The following is a 16,492-nucleotide window of genomic DNA, read 5'->3' as shown; positions in this document are numbered from 1 at the left end:
TCGGATCGAGGTCCCGTGTATGAGTGCTTAAACACTCGGCACACTAAAGAACCAGGAGAAGCTTCTGGAAATGGGGCATCTTTCTGTATCTGTGTCTTGCACTATCCTCCAAAATCTAAAATGACTAAAACTCTTCTGGAAGTTTCGCCCATATGGGTAACCGGTGGCGAGTATAAATAAACTTAAATACAAGTCTTGACCCTTTCTGTCAAAACTTTCGATTATAGCCAAGGTGTTCCGATTAAGTCTACCGTTCAGCGAGTGTTCATCGGCACAAGTCATGTTTTTTCCCAATCTAGCCTTAAAAGAAAAAATGAGACTTTTGTATCATAACCTGGCATAAACTCAAGTTTTACGTACTTTTTAAAAGTTTGAATAGGATCAATTTTTAATAAAAAAAAAAGAAATCTTGCTTGTCATATAGGAATATTGGACTACAATCTAAAGAATGATGGGTATTTAAGAAATATCTGAGTTATTAAATTACTATTAAAAGATCAAGAATAAGAAGACAATTTGAATAGCCAAGTGTGCTTACATTACATGAAGATTAAAAAAAAACAAGCTTGGTCTTGCAATTACTTAAACATGTAAAAAATGTCATAAAGTGGTGTTTATAAAAATCTCATTGTCATCGACATGTAATGTTCCTACATAATACATTTGTATGTTAATAATGTATTGAAGCGTAAATTGGAAATTATCTCTGTTTATTGAATGTCTAGATAAAACACACAAAATAAATGATAAATTCATATTGTTTTTAAGCTGATAGAAGATGAGTTACAACCTTGTTGCTATACTATTGTTATGGTTGGTATGTAACTCCGTGGTTTTGGGTTGCGGCAGAGGAGGAAGTGGCCGTAGTTGCCCACCGAGGGATACGACCAGACCAACTATAAAATGTCCGCCAAATATAGAAGCAGTTGCAGATCCTTTCCAGATAAACACAAAAGTATGGTGGGACGAAAGAACTATCTCAGCCAACGACGATCGAGATGGCCCAATTACGTAAGATATAATCTTCGCAAATATATATTAAATGGTAAGCAAGAGCTCCGTTGCAATACGTATAAAAAAACTGGAAAAAGACTGATCTCTCAGAAGCATGAATATCCACAAAATTACATAAAAATTGCAGATTAGGTTTCATTGAGTCTGTACATGTTAATTATTTATTGTTGTTGTTGCTTATTTCTTCTTTTTTCACTCTTTGATTTTCATTGTAAACAATATCTATTTAAATCAAATATCATTGTTCACCTGTTTCAGACCCGTACGATCTGGAAAAGCACCTGGAAAACTGTTTTCGAGGACTACGAAAATAACATATACTGCAAAGGACAAGGCAGGCAACTACGCTTCGTGCTCATTCTATGTCATTGTAAAAAGTATGTTTATGTTTTGTTTGTTTGGGGGGTTTTCTGTAAAATTTTAGAGCAATTTAGTCAAGTTAGTCACATAACATTACACTTAAGTTAATTGTTCCTCCGAAGCATTCGGGTTCGGCAATATCTGACATCCATGATGTTTAAGAATAAAAAAGTAACGTATCGAAAAGCTGGATATCGACAGTTACAATAACTATAAAAAATGTATGTTAGTTACTTTTATGGTTCGGTATATATCTTGAAAGAAAACTATTTTCGCGGCTTTTGACAAGAACCCATACACATCACAACTCTCTTGTAATGTGTTAATTAATTGTAAAAACTGTCCATGAACCAGCATCTACATTCACATTAAATCATGAAATAAAATCTAGATAACAAATGTATAAAGAAAATATGTATTTTCTACCATAGTTTTGGTATGTCCCACATGGGGTGAAATTCAAGATGGCTGGAAGATTTGTCATGTGAGTTCCCAAATGCGACGTGGAAGTGTGTGTAGGTTTGGTTGCTATGGCGGTCACGAGCTAGTTGGTCCATCAAAAACTACATGTTTGGACTCGGAACAATGGGACACGGCAACTCAACCTTACTGTCGAAGTATGTACAAAAATTTACTGTTACTTCCTTGATATGTATATACCGTATATACATGTAAGTACAAACGTTTAGGTTACTGGCTCAAAGACACTCTAAGTCGGCCATATTGGCAGGACAAGAGAGACAACTCCTACTACCGCCAGGTTACTTCCCTTGAACATGTACGAGAAGGGATTTTTTTTCGATTTTATTGATATTTGTTCGATCTTTTTATTCTAAAAATATAGCGATTTTCCCATAACGTTTATGTATTTTCCTTGCTATTTATATATATGTTTCTATGGTAGTAATATGCATTTTGGCTGTAAACAAGCGGTTTTTAAAACGGAAGTAAACATTCGTCTGTCAGATAAACAGCGACAGATAGGCAGTTCGATCTAGAATCATCAATGTCCGCCCAGATCTACACTGTCTACGCCAATGCATTGTTTAGCACATGTACATTTCATCCATTACTCAAGCTAAACAAAATAAATTCCAATGACTAAGTGATTGCAAAGCCTGCCAAAATATGCAACAATTGTAGTTTATACTTACACTGTTGAAATCATGCCAAAGAATATTACCTGTGTTCTGTCGGTTTGTACTATTTACTATTTTACTTATAACGTATTTATTAACTGAATAAATTGAGAAAGCAGTCAAACATTACCTTTATGTTTTATTTCATCAAGAACTTCAATGCAGCGAGCTTCTCCCTTCTACCGGCCAATATGGCGTCGTTGATATTTCCTGCACCGATAATAACTATTACCGAAGCAAGTGTTCATATAACTGCAAAGATGGTTACAGCATACTTCCCGGGCACAGCAAGGTTCGAGTCTGCAACGAGTATGGCAATTGGAGGGGCAGGATGCCTATATGTGAAGGTGTGTATATGTGTTGATGGATTTGCATTTACTTGTGTGAAGAATAACAGTTAGCTTGTGTGAAGAATAACAGTTAGCTGTGCTTTGCGATTGTGTAGTTGACTGTAAAATGACCGTAAGTCAGCGAATGGGTTTCATCTAATATAAAAAATAATACGAAAAAAAAAATCTACATACAGCTGTATATATTTTAAATATATAAATAGAACTTTTGTTTACCGCACATACAAAAAAGTTACATCAACAATTTTTGTTAAATCTTAACACTTTAAGGTGTCATGCTAATAATGCACTTCTTTGAAAAAAAATGTTCCGGAAAACGCCGCCTTGTGGATTCCTTACTTAACTTCTTTAAGGCCCATCTTTCAAGGCCCATATATGCTGTCATTTCTTTTTCTAAAGCACTCAAATGATCACTTAAAATGCACATTAGCCATATGCCTTAGCCATTTTTCGCTTCTTTTGCGCTTTTTGACGTTATTTTATCAGTTGATAAGAATCTTGCATGTTCTAAATCCAATTATTGCATTACAGCATTATAAAACACTTGTTTGCCCAGAAGGAAAATATGTTCAATTTTGAGGCTTAATGTGCCTTTAAATGAGTTCATCAATTAATAAATTATGTAAAGATTCGACGATCTAACAAGTACCTGTTTATAAAAGTAAGTCTAGCTTAGACATACATACAAAACAAGGAGATGTATTCAATGCAATCTCTCTTTCTCACACAATCCACATCAGTTAAAAGCAACAAAACTTTGTTTCTGGTACGTATTTATTTTTTTTTCGCTAATGAAAAAAAAAATTAAACACTAAGCTTATGTTTTCACCAGATACATCGCCGCCAGTGTTTCAAAATTGCCCGTATGTAAAGGTTGGGTACGCCGAGCGATCGAAAACTTCCGGAAAAGCCTGGTGGAACGAACCTCTTGGTAAGTGGAAAAAATACTTTTCAAAACATAACAACTATTTAGCGATATATGTTTCCTTTTGGTCGGAGGCCATCTAAAATCAGATGCACTTCCTGTAACACTTACAGAAAAAAAACTGAATAGAAGAAGTTTCATTGGTCATTTTAGATTACTGCAAATTATTGCTGCAGATTTTATAAACAAACTTTTCTTTTGTTCAAAATTTGAAGAAAAAAAAACAAAACAAATATGGACCGATCTCAAAATGAAATAGCAACCATAAAGCTGTGCGATGAACTTTAAGGCTAATGCTTAAAGCTGGCTCTTCGTGATTACAACTGTTGTACAATTTTCAAATAATGTATCCATATAATTATGTCTGTCGGTTACAGGAACGATATAGCGGAATTTTCACCCTCCTACCCATCTAACAGATGAAAATCTTTTATTTCCATTTTCGCTATTTTTCCGTAAGAGTATTGAGAGGTTCACAGAAACTATTTTTGGAGCATAGACAGGAACTATTTTTGGTGCATAGAGAGGCATGTGCTCTGTATAGATAGTACATCATTGCTTAATCAACCATTTATTTAACGTTAATGGTTAATTAATCATAGATAATTTATGATGAAACACTAATAAAATCAAGTTAAATGCTCACACATTAATCTTTGAAAAATAAAAACAAAATAATATTATTTTGAAATGAAATTTTAAAAAAAGGATAAACAAAGTCTTATATTTAGATACTCGATGTTGTTCTGGATTATCCTCCACTGACACGACGTCATAACGATGACTTTTTACTCGTTCTAATAACATATACTAATATAATAACTATTATAATTACAGCCACGGACAACAGTGAAATCGTTAATACGATTCGAATATCAGGTCCTGAATCTGGAACTGTGTTTGACGTTGGCGAGCATACCGTCACATACATGGCTTCTGATGCTGCAAATAACACTGCCATCTGCAAATTCAATGTTGTCGTAAAACGTAAGATTTGTCGTTACATATACCGTAAAATATGTCGTAAAAAAGATGATGTCTACTGAAATGGTCAAAGGGAGGTAACCCACGCAGTAATATGCAACTGATATAATAACTGTTAATTCAACAAATATATTATATATAGTGAGATCTTAGCAAATTAGCAAACTAAATGCATTCATGTATAAATACAAATGTATACAATCATGTATAAATACATATGTATTATACGAAATTTATTCAAACATGTATGTAAGCAAAACGCAAATTATACTTTGATCAGTTGATGAACCTTTGCAGTGTTTACAGTTTTATGCAAATTGGCTGACTGTTTCAATTGCGTCGTTTATCATAGCAATGAGTTCGAAAGGTAGAGCTAAATTTTGCACTACTTAAAACAGGAAAATCTACAAAAGTACACAGGCTAATTGATTTTTTTTCAGAGATAAAGTGTCATATGATTTACCCTCTACCTTACACTGGCGTCGTTTGCCCGACAGGAAGAATATTTGGATCGTCTTGTGAGTTCATTTGTGACAATGGTACTGCGTTGAATGGCCCTGCGCATGCGCAGTGTGAGAAAACGGGCGAAATTGTTCCGTACGGTAGATGGACATTCATGAACAACCAGCCATACTGTGAAAGTACGCAGTTTTTAGACATAAGAAATAATAAAGTTTTTAAAAGCCTAAGATGATTACAAAAATGTTCAAGTAATCGTCCTATTTTGAAGAATCATTTTGAAGCATGGGTAATACTTCCTAATGTGAAATCGAGGTATTGGGTATTTTGTACCAAAATTGGCTTATTATACAATTTTGTATTTTGCAACAAACATGTATTGTGTTCTATAAAAATGAATGGTTTATCTAATATTAAAGAAGAATGTTTACAGCTTATTTTAACCATTCAAAAATCCTTTCCCTGAAACTAACTAGGACCGGTATCTATACATCAGTGTTACCCTTTTGCAGACTGGAACCTACTACACAAAGGTCGAGATGCAGACAACTTAACCCATAGGCCACCGCTTCTATTACTTTATAACAGTCCCAAATTAATAAAAAAACGCAAACAAAATATCCTCTGTGTTCAAGATTCATGCATGAGGAAATTTTTATGCGCAGATCAACTTTTAATATTGTATCACATTTTTCGTAGATATTAACAAGTGTCCAGCACTTCGCCCACCAGATAATGGCGCGTTGGCTTGTGACACGTGGCTGCAAGGAAAGTTCTGTCAAATTTTATGTGAGGATGGGTACGTGGTTACTAACGATCAAAATACACAGAGGGATGACAGAGGTCTGCAAAAGAACCTACTTGTGTGCGGAGATTCTGGTAATTGGTACCTATCTGCAACGATTCCAAATTGTCAAGGTATGTTAGTCAAGGTATTAAAATGGTGACAAATAACGTTTACGGTATAAAGTTTGTTTTTTATGTTAATGGTAACAAATAGCATATGACAGAGACGGTATGTTATTATTGTAAATGATGAGGGAAAACGCACGAGGGGTAAGGTAGGTTTTTGAAGTGATAGTAAGGAACAATATGTGATAGGAAGATTTGTTCTCTAGGTGAATGTCGAGGGGAAAAGTACGAATAAGCTGTTGTTTAGGTGAAGTGAAAACGATGAGGACAAATGTGTGAGAGATAGGTGTGTTTGAAGTAAATGGTGAAGGGGGAAATGTGACGGATCATGTATGTGTTTTGAGGTGAATGGTAATAAAAAAGTATAACGGATAAGAAATATTTGAGGTGAATGACGAGAAAAAATGTTTGACGGATCACGGATTTATATTACATGTAATTTAAATCCGTGGACGGATGAAGCATCTTTTTGAATCTTGAATGCATGTTAAGGGGAATGGTGAGGAAAAACGTGTGACAAATAAGGGATTCACGATAAAAAAAACACGTTCCCTGCCGTGACAATGCTAAACCCTATAAAAAAGTAACCACTGTACGTACGTGTACCTCAATATGACTTTGTTGTTGTTGTTTTTTTGTAATTTTTTGCCTATAATACAAAAGAGAAAGAACATCAAAGCACTCGTACAAATCAGATAGCCTCGTATTTCGATGCTCTTATTGTTACATAGAAAAAGATTTCGTCAAGACCGAGTTAGAGTTTAATTGTATGATTATGATAAACGTATATTTAGTCAGTAAGAACTCCTTTTTTAAGATACTGAAGTAATGCGGTCATGACAACTTATTTACGGAAAAGAAAACATGCATGAACCGAAAGATTCTCGTGGCGCGTCACGCGCCGTAATTGCACCGTTATTGATTTTCTTGATCCATTGCGCGATGTTGTAACAGCTTCGATGCAATGACGGCCAATTCAGTTCATTTTTTAAACATACCTGTCAAATGGCATCGCACTAGCACGTGGAGCACAAACAGTGCTTTCTAGATACAGTGCTTTCGCCAGAAGGACATTTTTATTTACAAGAACAGTTTAAATGCACATTATTTTTTTGAATAAATATCCGCAAAAGCATCAGAACGCATTTAAAGGCTTTAGATGCGTTCTCATGCTTCTGAATGTGTTTATACACAAAAATGTTGCATTAACCACAATAACAATCAATAAATTTTGATATTGTTGTATAAATTAGCTAAAACCTTTGAGTACCCTGTAGACTTTTCTGATATGCTGAAAAAGCATGGCTGAGTATTCAAAATCATGACATTGTACATTTCTTGAGATGATACACTTTGATGAAGCCGTATAACATAACAAAAATAGTCTCATTATAAACAAATTTTTGTATTTATTTAAACAGAGGTTGATAATGAAAGATTATTGACTATCTTAAAACTCGAGTTTGAGTACTATTACTATGATGGACCTTGTGACGAGGCTAGAGAAGATATAAAAAATAAGTTCATTGAAGCGTTCAATAAAGGCACTGGACAAGACTGTAAACCAAAATGCTCTGTCAGTAAAGTTAAAGTAAGTTTTATTTTATTTATTTATTTATTTATATATTTATTTATTTATTTTCTTTCTTTATTTATTTATTTATTTATTTATCTATTTATTAACTTAAGTTTTATTTTATTTTTTTTATTTATTTATTTAAGTTTTATTTTATTTTTTATATATTTATCTATTTATTCATTTTTATTAATTTATTTATTAAAGTTTTATTTATTTTTTTATCTAATTATTAATTTTAGCTTTACTTTTATTTATTTATTTATTTATTTTAAGTTTTATTTTATTTATTTATTTATTTATTTATTTATATATTTATTAATTTATTTATTTATTCCACCACAAAGAAAGGTGTGAAAAAATGGGGCGCACTTCTCCTGTGACAGCTTTTGTTAAATCCTTGACTTAATCATTTCCAATTTTCAAACAAGTTAAGAAAAATGCATAAATTTAACGTAAAATGTCAATTACGTTAACATAATCATTATTAAATTAATGAAATTATCAATGACAGATCATTTGCGGAAACAGAATTGGGGATTCAAGCAGAAAACGAAAAAGCACTGACCCGACAATTACGTTCACAGTGACAGTAGAACTCTCAAACGACTTGTCAGCGACGGAAAAGGCAATTACTAGAAATTCTATTAAGAATTCCGTTTCTAAGGCTACCGAGAACGGTGACTACAATTTGGAAATTGATGGCTTCTCGGCCGAGTCCCCGACAACCAGCGTTTCTCATATCGAGGGCGAATGTTCAACCGGAAGTGCTTATGACAGAGCAACAATGCAGTGTGGTAAATGACCTTTCGTCTTTTTAACTTTCGTGTTATGTTACAATTTAGCAAAACATATGTACTAATTGGCCATGTAGCCCAATTCAATTTAGATTCTTTTGTGTATTGGAAATCAGAGCAGTAATATAGACTAAATATTTTGTATGGAAGTCAAAATATCAATTTGTTTGCATTCTGTTATGTTTATAATAATTGATTGACATTAGGTGCTATATCAGCTCCGAACATGTCCTAAATACTAGCACACAAATAAACATATGTTTTCTCTTGATACGAACATAAACATAATTATTTCCGAGACTTAGTGTGCCTGTAATGAAAGATACTCATTATTTCGCCAAAAGACTTCATAGGTATTCTTATTCTATAATTTGTCATTTTGTAAATACGGCCAAAAAGTGTTTTTTTATTGTTTACCAGTAATTGATGCTGTGCATTTTTTCAGTTAAGTGTAGCGTCGGATATTTCCACGACATAGATGGTAACACCTGCAGCGCATGCGCACGTGGTTTCTATCAAGATGAGCCTAAACAAAGCACGTGCAAGCAATGTCCTACCGGCAAAACCACCAAAACTACGGGAGCTAACTCTGCAGCTCAGTGTGAAGGTAGTGTATTTGCTGACTATGTCAGAATTTTACCTTCAAGTAATGATTTGTTTCTAAAAGGACTTTTAAATTGAAGAAAAAGGCAACTCTGATTCATAAGATTATAATTATAATGAATTTAGAGCATGTTATATGCTTATCATGTGAACGAAGCGAAGGCGAAATGATAAATATTTCATAATAAAAGTAGCAAAACGTAAGCAAAGTAAGACAAACCAAACAAAATATTAAATGATAATGGTTCAGCTAAACGGTCAATGAATATTGTTACTAACACTGTTACAGAACAACGAAAATATAAAGCTTTTAAGAAATAAAATATCGTTTTGGGGGATAAAACTTAAGGTTTAACTCGGGAATATGTAAGAACATATTTTTTTATTTACCTGAATGTTTTCAGCTATATTATTCGCGAACAAGTATTCAAAACTGTACATACATGTACTTTTGTATCTTCTGTATCTAACACTGGTAGAATAAGGAGCTGAAATGTCAACACATTTGTCAAAATATCAATTTGTATGAGGAACTACTTTCACAATTTTTGCATATATATAATATATCTTTTGTAAATACATCATCAGAAAACGTGACTAAAATGCTACCACTTTTTCAGACGCTTGTGAACCTGGCTTCTACTCTGCAACTGGTACCCCGCCCTGCTCAGCTTGCGACCTTGGATCCTACAATGAAAACTATGGAAGCGTAGGATGTACAGAGTGCCAGGGATCACAAATTACACTTAAATCTGGGTCAATATCCGGGTCTCAATGCAAAGGTATGAAGTGACTTCCGGGTAACTTTAAGAATAAAGGATGAATTTTTTTTAAATGATGTCAGCTGCTGTAATAGAATTAAAGTTCTATAAATGATGTTTCTTAAAATCAATCCGCTAGGGCTGTTGGAACTTGTTTCACTTCTTTACGATAAAAGATTCAACTAGCCTAAAACATCTGGAGAAACACGTGATTTATGTGCTTCTATAATGTTGTTTTATATCCTCAGAATATATAAAGAAAACTTGTATTTCTTAGTACCAAAGCAACGAAAAAGATTAAAAGAAATAAAATTTAGGCTTTCATTACGAAACAAACAAGGGGAAATGGTAAAATTTCTTCCCATTTAACATTATTATATTGTATTTCAGAGTTCGATATTACGTACACTCAACTGAACGAGTCTGAAGAACTAGCGCCGGGTTCCCTCGAAACACAAGTTGATAGTCTTAGTAAATTCACCTTGACATTCTTTGTAAAGTGTACTCAATGTGACACTTTGATAACCCTAGCAGACACTGATAGTACAGACCTTTCTATCAGCCACTCCGACATGATAGTTGTCGGTTATAATGGGTGAGTTATTTATTTTTATATCGGTTTTAACATAGTCAGAGGAGGCAAAAAGTGATGTTTTATAACATTTGATTCGATCCTTTTCTGAACGTAAAATACAATTGATTTGGTATACAACCTGCGAAATTTATAGTAAAAAAGATTCAAACAATGCAAATTCACATGGTTTTCAAAGCATTGTGCTTCACATACTTGGAGAAAATTTTAACAAGTTTTTTATATAAGGTAACAAAATTAAGTGTTCCCTAGCAAAGTAAAGCTGCTGTCTCAGTAGGATAAGTATATTATTTCACTCATTTGCCGGCAATTCATGTTAAACAACAGTCTGACTTAAAGGAACTCCACAGAGGTCAAAAAGCCAAAAGAGCAAGAACCAAAAAAATATTTTTTTTTAATTGCAATGGGAAAAAACTGCAAAACACCATAAAGAAATATACTCAAATTAAATTTAGATTGATAGTACATTTTTTTCTCTGACTGTAATGATAAGCGTTGCAACGCTTTTCATTTTGGGATCTTTTTCACAATAAAAATGATTATTCTGGACAACCTGGGCGAGCTCTGGAAATTTGCACACAATTTATTGGTTCAGACCATAATCAAACGGTTTACAAATCGCGCAAAAATATAAAGGATTTAGAGAAATTAAAATGAACACATAATGGGTCTTTAACGTTTCGTTAAATATTTCATTACCCTTTAATAGGACTTTAAATATACTTTCATATTCTGGAAATAAAGACAGCAGTTCACGACTGGAGAGAGTATAGTCGGGTCAATGATGTGGAAGCAGATTACAGTCATGTATTCTGGCACTGAGATAATTACATACCTGGACAGTACAGAAGTTCTCAGAGAGCAAGTGTCTCCTCAAAGAAGAAAAAGGTCCACAGAAACACCTGTGAATATCACTGTGACAATAGGAGGTAAGGATAGTGCACAAACAAGTATGTACACATGTGTGAAAATAAGTAGAGGATACTGAAGTTTCTTCTATAAATACAGGATTTATTTTTATCGTGTGGTATGAAAATAAATAGTTCACGAGTGGCAGTAGCCATAAGATGAAAATAAATCCTGTATTAACAGAAAACAACTTGAATATTCTATTTACGTTTTCTCTTTTTTCATCTCATGAAAAGGAGGAATACCCTTTTAATTTTATGTATTGGCTGAATTTAGAAGAAAGTAGTCCGGCAAGGCACAAGTGAAAATACGGAAAATAATGTTTCACTGCAGTGAAAAATACTTTTTTTACAGTGAATATCAAAATACGGATGATGAAAAAGGCATTTTATTTCATCAATATTTTTCAATATTTCATTTATAAGTATATTATAAAAATGTTTACCTCCACCATACTAAATACCGTATATCAGGTATTTTCGCTGGTATCAATCTTCGCTATATTCGCGTGCAATGAATATCACGAAAAATAGATTCGCTAAATTTTTCTGCAATGTAATAAGGGAATTTTGCGAGTTCCTGCAACTTTTGAATTGTACTTTAGATTTGTGTAACCCAGGTTAGGCGTAGACTTAAATTGACTTGCCGGACAATATCATTCATCCTGTTAGGGAAATTTTCAAAATGTTTAATGAAAATATATATATTGGAAGAATATTGAACAGTGCAGACCATGATCAGATATCACGGGTTATCTTAGTCTGCACTGGTCGTACGGATAGATTCAATTGCTGTTAGTAGGTAAAAGGGTTACCCGACGGTTAGTTCCAAGCTGTTACCATATAACTGAAAAATTGTTCAACTTGATGTCACAAAACAACTACAAAATTTTTCAATGAAAACTATGAAAACTTAATATGTTTGTTTTGTTGTTTTTTTTTGTCATGACGAATTTTAACTTAATAAAATTATATATATATATATATATAGAGATATTTTTTTTCCAGGTGAAGGGTTTATCGGTTCATTTTCACAGTTGAACATATGGTCAGATGTCACATCATTTACACCAGTTGTAACAGATACGTGTTTTAACACAGGTCAGGGTGATTTGATAAGTTGGAAACAGTTCTCTGATACTGAAGGATCCTTTATCATAACAAAAAGCAAATGTGATGGTAAGGTTACAATCGATATCCTTTTTGTTTATGTCATCATAGCATATCCGAGTATAATGAGAAGTACTGTAAAACCTATGTAAATCGGATCATATGAAAACCGAAATTCTTTGAAAATCGGACGATAGTTTAGAAGTCCCATATTTTCCTTAATACATTCATCGGAAAAAAACATCCTTTAAATACCGGAACCACTACGGCTGTATTTGCTTAGCATGTATTAAATATTCTCTGAAAACAGGATTGTGGACGAACCCGAAAAGGGTCCGGTTTTCACATTTTCTACTGTATTTTTTTCTGTACTGCATGTCTTGAAGCCAATAGTTAGATTAATCGGTCTATGAACGGAGTCAAATTCTTTGACATTAGAATTTTCGTTATTATTATTTTTTCTCATAACCATACTGACATTTTTTGTATCTTACGTCACATTACGTACGTAACGATTTTTATTTCCTGCTTTTTAAAAAACTAAACACCAATAACATATTTAGCTTTGAACATAGCATCCATGATTTAGCTCTATGTTCTTCTTTAAGTCGACAACAACTGTGATAATACATCATGCCATAACGGAGGTTCCTGCAGTGATTCTATTGGAGGCTTTTCATGCGCATGCGCAAGAGGTTTTACCGGAAGTTTCTGTGAGATCAATATCGATGACTGCCTTGACAACGCGTGTGATAACAACGCTACATGCATTGATGGACAGGATAAATATAGTTGTGTTTGTCCGGCTGGCTTTAAGGGTGACTTATGTGAAACCCACTTTGGTTAGTATTCAGCTTTCTCTTGTGTTTGTAATGAGTTAGAAAAGATAGGACATCGAATATCTATTTGCTTTACTTAGATATAAAAAAGAAATGTGAATATGTTAATTGTATAAAAAGTAACATTCCTTTGAATAGTTTGTTTACCGATCTATCAAAGATTGCACTTGTTCAATTGTTATGCATATATAAATGGTTGTTAGTCAACATTAATAAAATAAATCCAGAAACCAGTGTTAAAGACCACTTCCAAATAAATACCACCATAAATAAGACCATTTGTCTAAAAAGACATTGTTCGGCCTCTCTTTTCGGTGGTCTTTTTTCAAGGTTTGACTGTCTCTGAGGTGGTGTGTCCGCTCAGCAATGAAATAAATGCTGACTTCACAAACACCAATCTATTTAGAGGTTTAAATTTATTTTTACTCTTTACATAGTGCGAGTATGGTACGCTGATTTATTTTATTAACAAATATTCAAAATACATGGTCCAGTTGACTGAAATATAGCAGACGACACGTGTTTGTCAGTCTTTTACATTTTTATGCTTTAGTAACTGTTTTCAGTTGACGGTGGTTGGACAGATTATGAGATAAGTGGTGAATGTTCCGTCACATGTGGATCTGGAACGCAGCAGATGTCACGTGTCTGTGAAAACCCCATCCCAATAAATGGCGGGAAACAGTGTGAAGGCGATAGTACAAAAACAGTCCCCTGCGAAACCAACGTTGTTTGCATAAATGGTAATACAATTTGAATTGTTTCATTCGGAGTTAACTTCCTTTTTTCTCGTTCATTCGTTTGTCCGTCTGTGCGTTTGCTCGATCGTTCGTTTGTTCGTTCGTTATACAACATAATTTAAGGTTCTATAAAATAATTGTAAAGTGGAACATACAATCAACAATGGATACAATGAATTAGACATCGATGTTTTGATTACTAGTATATAATCTAGGATCATATAAAGAAGGCAAACATAACGAGTTATCTCGGCCTCACTACCAGTACCGACTTCACCACATCAATCTGTGGTAGTAGAAATTCTGTCAATGAAATTGACACAGAAAATCACGTGTCCTGACAAGGGTCATGTGCTCAACCTATGAAACCTACAGAATTTATCAGGCGGACTAAAAAACATATTTAAGTTGTGTGGATATGTAATACTATATTTTATTGAATATATTAATTTTAATATTTTCTGTCGTGGGTAAGATGTTGGAAAACAATTATTTTAGATTTTGTTTATATTATCTAACAAATTAAAGAAATAAATGCCCTTAAAAATTTATATTTTAAGAATGTGGAAAGGACCCAACGACACTAGATAATGGAAACATGAACTGTGTATCAGAAAATGACGAGAAACGTGTTTGCAGGCCCACGTGCAACGATGGTTACGAATTTGACAGCGACCTCTATATTAACTCTTCCGGTATCGTCTGCGGGCCAGACACCGGATATGTTTGGAATATAAATAACGAGGATAATCCCAAATCACAGATTCCTTCTTGTCAACGTTTACTAATATATTTTCGGACGAAGTCCATCTGTTATCAGTTTGACTTCGAGTAAAATTAACAGGGAAGGACTGAATATGAGAAGGATTTCCATTGGTCATTTTAAAATTACAAATTGAAGTCGGTGAATCACATTGGTTATCCTAAAATAAAATGTAAAGGATAGTTCTTACCATTCTAAGATAAAATGTGAGGGATAGTTTTGCCACTATAAAATTGAAATGTAAAGGATAGTTCTAAAATAAAATGTACAGGAATGAGTATAGTTCTTTAACTTTTAGGTTAATTTGTAAATGATTACAAAATTTATTAAGTCAAACGTAAAACAAGTAAAAGGGACACCTTAAATAGAAGTTGTCCTACTTTGAAAAATCATCAATATCAATATGCTATAATTTCATTTCAATGTTTACAAAATGGTTATTTGTGTGCTACAAGAAATGATTATTATGTCATTATTATGCAAGCATTTCTTTATGTATTGAACACTTATAAATAACATAATTTTGCATGTAAACCAGCTTTACTTCCGTTTAAAGATACTTCTTGTTATTTATAATTTCGGTTGCATTAACGTTATAACATTATATATCATACGCCTTATCCTTTGAAGACAGTTCTTTCTCTCATATTTTTCAACAACGCACATATTAATTGTTTATGGTTTCTTGTTATGTCTAATACTAAAAATTATCAGCGTAATTATCTAATGTATAAAAGACGATCCATTATAGACCAATTCACTTATTAATATTATTATTATATAATAAGTTCGAAACTTAAGAAAACTTGGACAGTAATCAATTCTATACTGTTGACTTAGTTCCAAACATATGTTTGCATCTATTTAAAATATAGAAATTTGATAACAATAAATAAATAAATAAATAAATAAATAAATAAATAAATAAATAAATAAATAAATTAATTAATTAATGAGTATGCACAGACATAATTGATATTATAAAATTCAAAATGTATGAACTATGCTAAGCAGGGTTCCTATGAAGTCCAAAGTCTAAAGACATAGGTCTGAAAATTGGAAATATTGCATAACTTAAGATATGGAACAGTTAAAGAAAAAAAACAGAAATAAACTAGTGCGTGTCTTAAACGGTTACTATTTATAGGTCATTTTGCACAATAAAAAAGGTTAATCCTTGAAATCAACGAAACGAATTGGCACACAAAGTAATATTGGTATAGAAATTCATAGATTCTTTTCTTTTCTTTTTCCTTCCCTTTTTCAAAAAAAAAAATAATACAAAAACAAACAAACGATATACTCATTCCCTTCTTGTCGAAGTAACAATTGCTTTTGGAAATTCATTATAAAGACAAATAGGGGCAATATACATAATTTTATACTTGTAGCAAAGCACCTGGCTCCAAAACTGTCGGTAAATCAAACAGGTGTGTACAATACGTTGAGTACTGAAACTTCTGATGTTGAAAACACCATAAAGTCGACTGTAAGGCGACAAACTGAAAACAGCTGGTTGTGTTGCCAACGGAACATGCGAATTAAAGGGCGTTCACATTTCGTCTTCAACTGACCAATCAGAAGAGAGGAAACGAAGGGAGACAAGCTTTGTATCATTTACTATAGAGCTAACATGTGACAATACTATAGGTGATATTTG

The 16,492-nt window shown here is 33.1% G+C and overlaps 1 protein-coding gene across 1 annotated transcript; it reads left to right on the top strand.

Annotated features, from left to right (window-relative positions):
- Positions 1–768: 768 nt before the first annotated feature.
- On the top strand, positions 769–16,483 carry LOC132759542 (sushi, von Willebrand factor type A, EGF and pentraxin domain-containing protein 1-like). Its single transcript, XM_060751332.1, has 19 exons — positions 769–1,011; positions 1,273–1,391; positions 1,806–1,991; positions 2,666–2,860; positions 3,696–3,794; positions 4,626–4,775; positions 5,213–5,413; positions 5,931–6,149; positions 7,565–7,734; positions 8,234–8,516; positions 8,962–9,123; positions 9,740–9,901; positions 10,271–10,475; positions 11,217–11,401; positions 12,389–12,559; positions 13,099–13,332; positions 13,896–14,072; positions 14,630–14,848; positions 16,224–16,483. Exons 1-19 carry the CDS (start codon positions 779–781, stop codon positions 16,403–16,405), a joined length of 3,552 nt encoding a protein of 1,183 aa, XP_060607315.1. The 5' UTR covers positions 769–778; the 3' UTR covers positions 16,406–16,483.
- Positions 16,484–16,492: the final 9 nt, after the last annotated feature.

The sequence above is a fragment of the Ruditapes philippinarum genome, unplaced genomic scaffold, assembly GCF_026571515.1.
Source record: "Ruditapes philippinarum isolate M1 unplaced genomic scaffold, ASM2657151v2 ctg916_1_1_1_1, whole genome shotgun sequence".
Lineage (NCBI taxonomy): Eukaryota > Metazoa > Mollusca > Bivalvia > Venerida > Veneridae > Ruditapes > Ruditapes philippinarum.
The sequence above is the reverse complement of the archived record's forward strand: the minus strand, read 5'-3'. Positions and strand labels throughout refer to the sequence as shown.